General features: G+C 35.1%; 1 protein-coding gene across 1 annotated transcript; it reads left to right on the forward strand.

Annotated features, from left to right (window-relative positions):
- Positions 1–4,517: 4,517 nt before the first annotated feature.
- On the forward strand, positions 4,518–5,096 carry LOC113294369. Its single transcript, XM_026542760.1, has one exon. It carries the CDS (start codon positions 4,518–4,520, stop codon positions 5,094–5,096), a length of 579 nt encoding a protein of 192 aa, XP_026398545.1.
- The last annotated feature ends 1,157 nt before the right edge of the window (positions 5,097–6,253 follow it).

Genomic DNA, 6,253 nt, shown 5'->3' on the forward strand with positions numbered 1-6,253 from the left:
ACTACATGGATCCATAGTTTTACTGTCTTGTCGGCAAGTTTGGAAGGTTGCAACATCATGGACTCATATAAACCGAATGATTATATTATGAATGTGACTATCTAGCGTGATCTGATCAAAAATATCGGAATATCTATTAAAAATATTTCAATTCAACCGGTTGATTAGTACAAATTTATATTAGTGTGAAAGAAACAGCCAACATGATCTTCGGTTGTGTATAAAAAAAATTGGATTGCATTTAGCTAATTACACAAAGAAGGGACTTGTATTTATTTAGGGTTGCATTTAACCCAATCGAAGGTTATAATTACATAACAAACGATATTATAATGCATCAAAAATAATAGAAAAAAATCCAAGTTGTAAGAAAAATTAAAATTTTGTGCCCTAACAATGCGAGGCTCTAGGCAATCGCGTAGCTGACCTAGTCCATATGACGGTTGTGAGAGGGAGCAGTGCATACCCATTCTTACTGTTGTTCGATTACTAACAAATTCACGATGTAGTAAGATACAAACATCATCGCATGAAGAAAAAAATTCAAGCTTGACTAAAGGAATACAATTCAAGAATATATATGCCCTGGTTGCCACATAAGGTATAATTCCTTGGACGTGCTTCATCTAATTTCCTCAACGGGTGGGGGTTTTCAATGTGAAAGCTGCAACGGTAAACTCGTTGGTGAGGGTGACGATTAGTGAAACAACTCGAGAATGTGAAGGATTTAACTTGTCCTGAATTTGATACTCTCCAAGCATGGGAGCTGGATGATGCGACAGTGAAAGAAGAGGATATCAAACCTTAGGTTGAAGCGATGAAAGTTTTGGTTCCTTGGATGATCAGGAAGCGCATGAATCTCACAAAGAAGTAAATGGGTGAAGTCACTACTGGGGAAGAGGTGGACGGGAAGCCAACATTTGTTGACTTAAGTGAGGATAGAAAGCTGAAAATTAGCTAAAAGGAGGAGGAAAAAGATATACAAGTTGAGTATTATAAAGCTTATTATGAAGCGTTAATGAAAATGCAGCAAGAACAATATGAAGCTGCAAGGATGAATAAACAAGAGCCAACTAGTTCTGAAAATGGTTTCTCAGATATGCCTTATGATCGTCAGGTACTCAGTGTTAGAGCATAGCTCGGTTGAACCCACCAAGCGTTGGTATGTCAAGATTGGTTGTCATATTTTAGTGAACCAAAACTCATTTAAAGAGTCGCTTGTTTACTAGAGTCAACTTTGTATAGGTTAGCTAGAAAGTTTCTAGGATATGAGACTTACAAGTATTACGTGAAGACTTGAAGAATGTGAAGAAGTAAAGAGCTACATCGGCGGCATCATCCTTCCTCCCGAGGTTAGTAATATTTGACTTGAACTGTTTCATTCCTAACATATCTTTCAAGTCTTACATATTGAAAACATAACTGCGAAGCTGTGAATGATTATACTCTAGTTAGACATAGTATTAAGGAATTAAAATACGAAGTATAACATCTATCTTTTGAACTTCGTATATAAGACATCATCATAATCGTACGAATGCTATTGTGATTATGTATGGGTATGGGTGAAGATTTCGTCTTTGGAAACAATGTTTTACATTCGTTTAAAGGAAGTACAATTCACAAACTTGTTTTATGAATCGAAAGGGAAATCACTAGGCTTATTGGTATTCTTATTCATTGCAAATCTTTGGATTACCAATATGTGTGTTTAGTATAACCGCTCATAACTTGTTTGTGTATCTTGGTAAAACTATTCAGAATGCCCGACTTTTGTATTGGTATGACTCTTATTAGTGAAACCGATCTTAAGTAATCACCTGAGATGGTATGATCGATATATTGTAATTGGTATGACCAACTATAGACATTGGGGAACCGATCCTAGTAAGAGGTGCAACCAATCACAAGTATGTGGAATCGATCCTTGTAAGAGGTACAACAAGTCTTATTAATTGGTAACCGATCATATGACTTGTGCAACCGATCACAAGTAAAATACGATAATTATGTGGTAATCGATCCTAGTACCTAGTCAACCAATTTTTGGAAAGCTAGTATGACCGATCCTAGTACCCACATGGAGGTAGAACCGAAGCTTTGTGTTTTGGTAGAACCGTGAAACCCATTAATGGTGATTTGATAGGATAGTCAATCACATAGTTCTTGGAATTCAGATGATCCAATTTTAAACTCGTTTGGAAGTGTGGCAAATCGGTTCCAAGATTGTAAATATGAAAAAGGATTTACAAAGTAAAGATTTCGACATACTTTGAACATGTGCAATAATTCTTATCTTTTATTGTTCAAAGATATTCCTTAATAACTAAAGGAGAATCCCGGATCGAAATAAACTGAGAATCTTTTAATTAAAGTTTTTTTAGTTTTTATATGCTTTTAATTTCCAGCAATTAAATGCATATCTTTAGAAAATAAAAATTAGTAATGTGCATTTAGTAATTGGAGATTTTCTACTGAGATTTCAGTCAGTAGTTGGACAGTGCATTTCCATGAATTATGAAAATCGTTTTTGGCTTTATTGCATATTTTTTGAGAATATTCGGTTTTGGAAATTCCTTGGTGTCCAAACTTCCTTGGTCTATAAATATTGAAGTTTGCATTTCGAGCAAACTAATCCTCAGAGCCAGCAAAACTACCAATTTGTGTTGTTACTGGTGGAGCCGTCTATTCGGAGAGGAAAGTACCCTAATTAGGCGAAATCTCTTACGACCGCTCGTTTTAAAGACTTCTTTGGGATTGAGAAGCTCTACGAGTACCGTTGGTGGGAAACTAGATAATTGCAGTTTATTATTAGTTTTCGATTGATTTGATTGACTAATGGTTGTTGAACTTTGATTACACCTAGTTTGTTTATGCCTGAGAATCTTCTCTTCTGATATAAGATTCACTCAAACTAGATCGAAGTGTCGACGGGGATCTTTAGAACTGTTTGTAAATCTAAAGACGTCTTGTAATAATCCATCGTTAACAAACTCCATTTTGTGTGTGATTGATCACAAGAGATTCAATTTGTTTGTGTGCAGGTGTTTATTGAAGATCTAAGAAGATTTGAAGACAAAGAAGATTTCTTATTTGAGTTCATAATCTTTGGTGTGCACAAAACTTGATCGGCTGGGGATCCAACTATAATCGGTTTATGTTTGTGATAACCTTGATTGATTAGTTGAGTAGATCATCATCAATATATTTCTTTATAATTAATAATATTGATTGCATAGTCTAAACAATTACTTTGGTAGTTGTTGAATAGACAGATCTAAGAACCTGACAAAGGAGTTTATTGTGATAAACAGAAGAGCCTTTTGTCAAACTCATATCACGTTGTTTGAAAAGAGTTTTTACCGAACAGATTTGTTGTTCCTTTACTATTTGGAATACGAACTAAAGGAATTGTTCCAAGTGCATGACTTATTACAAGTTGGAGGCGCAGGGATACTGAGGGAACCAGGTGAACTATAGGTTTAGTTGCTTGGTCTCAACTATACAAAGTTGGTTTAGATTTTGTATAGCGTCTTAATTCTGAGAGTATTCAATTCTGGACAAGGTACCGGGGTTTTTCTGCATTGTGGTTTCCTCGTTAACAAAATCTTGTCATGTCTTTTACTTTACTATTTCCGCAATTATAATTGATTTATTATAATTAGAAGTAAAATACACAAACGTTAATTCCTATTTACTTGATAGAAATCCTATTGTGCTTGGTTAAGTCCGAACCTATTATCAAGTAATCATACTTCGTTGTTGTATTGTCTCGATCTTGTATCCATAGTCAATCAAACAAGTTATCCTATTGTCGTATTGTCTCGATCTCGTATCCATAGACGATCACACGAAGTGTAAACCGATTAGTTGTATTGTCTCGACTCAATCCATAGACAATCACTTTTGGAGAAAGGACTTGTTGGTGGAACAATTTTATATTGAGGTATATTTGGGTACCCTCGTCTTTTCACTCAGGTTAGAATGAAATCTAAATGTGAGGAGGACGACAATGACGTTGAATGGGAAGATGCCCCAACAACATGAACTGCAAATCAACATTACAAGCTACACTTGAATGTTCCTTTAGAAGAATCAGAGGAGGAAGGGATAGACTGGGAGGACGGTCAAATGTTAACCACTGTCGGGGTTAATTTTTTTTTCTTGATCAGTAGAAGAAAATGAAGATATATCAAACCTCGAGTTTGGATTTCTTCCAAACCTTTAAATTATGTCATGTGCTTATATGAACAAGAATATAGACATTTGACATTTATTAAGACTTTTTTCGAGAGGGGGGAGGACGCGTGCATATGACATTTGTTAAGAATTTGGCTAGTATCATTTCTCTGAAATGGGCCAGCTAGAGATCCCTTTACCATTCCAAGTGTAAATTTGAATGGAAAAGTGTATTCCTCCACATAAGAGAAATTATATAGTTGTTGTTGAAGGGGCATATTTGCCTACTGGTCAGAGCGTGTGAAGTCCTTCTATCTCCTTATCTATTCATTATTGCAATGAAATGGTTTTCAAGAACTTTATTAGATGCTCATGATTCAAATGAAGTAAAAAGAATTACAGTTGCAAGAGGAGTTCCACCTATTAATCACTTGCTTTTTGCAGATGATTGTCTCATTTTCACTCATGCTAATTTAACCAGTGTGAATAATCTTCTTAAAATTTTGGAAGATTTTAGTTCTCAATTTGTTCAAGTCATTAATTTTGACAAATCTTCAGTATTCTATAGCAATAATATGGATCCATCTATTTGCAATACTCTCAGTCACATTTTGGGAGCTCAACTTATGAAGGAAAATAAGAAATATTTAGGTTCACCTCTTCTGATTGGAAGGTCCAAAGTCAAGTCCTTTAAAGAAATTCAGTCTGCTTTTGAAAGAAGATTGGGTAATTGGCAAGGTATTAACTTACATCAAGCTGGCAGGACTACAATGTTAAAAGCAGTTCTTAATGCAATACCTAAGTATCAGATGAGTACCTTTAAGATGCCTAAAAAACTTCTCAAAAAACTAGATACTATACAAAGAAAGTTCTGGTGGGGGTATAAGTCTAACAGAGGCTTAAATTTAATAGCATGACAGAACATGTGCTTGTCAAAAAAATTGGGAGGTTCAGATTTTAGGGACTTGGAAATGCTAAACCATGCTCTCCTCACTAAACTAGCTTGGAGAATATGTCAACATTCGGATCACTTATTGTCTAGACTCTTGAAGGCCAAATATTTTAAAAAAGAATATTTTCTACATTTAATAACTGAAAGAAACAACTCATCTTGGACTTGGAAAGGCACTGAACAAGGATTGTCTATACTTCAGAAGAATTATTGAATGGAGGTGAATAATGGTAAAGGTACTAAAATTTGGGTTGACAGATGGATTATTGGGTTATACTCTAAAGTTGAGCCTCTTCATCCTTCTCATCTTCAATATGTGTTTGTTAGTAAATTGATCCTTCCTGATACTAATGAATGGAATATTCCTCTTCTCAACACTTTATTCATTCCTGTCACTGTTGAGAAAATCAAAAGAATGCAGCTGTCTACTCAAGAAGATGATATTGTTCGGTGGATGCCTTCAAAGTATGGTAAGTTTACTGTCAAGAGTGCTTACAATAAGTTGATGGAGGTCAGAGTTCATCACCAAACATCTTTAAATGTGGTTCCAAAATCAGTTTGGAAATCTCTCTGGAAGATGAAACTACAACATCGTGTTAAGTTATTTATCTGGAAGTTTCTGAAGGACATTGTTCCTACAAGAATGAGATTGATTCAATCTATGCAGGACATTGAAACTCATTGTGAAATCTGTGCACAAGAAGAAGAAACTCCTTACCATCTGCTAATAAGTTGCAAGCATGCCAAAGCAGTCTGGAGATTGTTAAACATAAATATTGATCAAGTTATCAGTAACTGTCAGATTGCAAGAGATTAGATCGTATCTTGATTTCTAGATGTTCAACATACTGGTGCAGCTGAAATTCAAAACTGGAGAGAGTTGTTAATGGTTGGATGCTGAATAATTTGGAAGGAAAGATGTGACTGCATCTTCAAGATAAATCCCTTAACCCTATTAACACCTCTTCTGGAATATAGTATCAACTGCTTAGTTTTAATACTTCTGTGCAGGATAGAGTAGTTAATCCTTCTAGATCACAACCAACATCTGCATATCTTGAAAATCATGAATACGATCACTTGCACACCACCCTTAGAGAAGACACCGAATCTTTCAAATTA

Source organism: Papaver somniferum, chromosome 7, assembly GCF_003573695.1.
Source record: "Papaver somniferum cultivar HN1 chromosome 7, ASM357369v1, whole genome shotgun sequence".
NCBI lineage: Eukaryota > Viridiplantae > Streptophyta > Magnoliopsida > Ranunculales > Papaveraceae > Papaver > Papaver somniferum.

What these genes read in the sequence shown, in the direction of transcription:
- LOC113294369 (XM_026542760.1), top strand. Translation starts at nt 4,518, where the DNA reads ATGAAATGGTTTTCAAGAACTTTATTAGATGCTCATGATTCAAATGAA.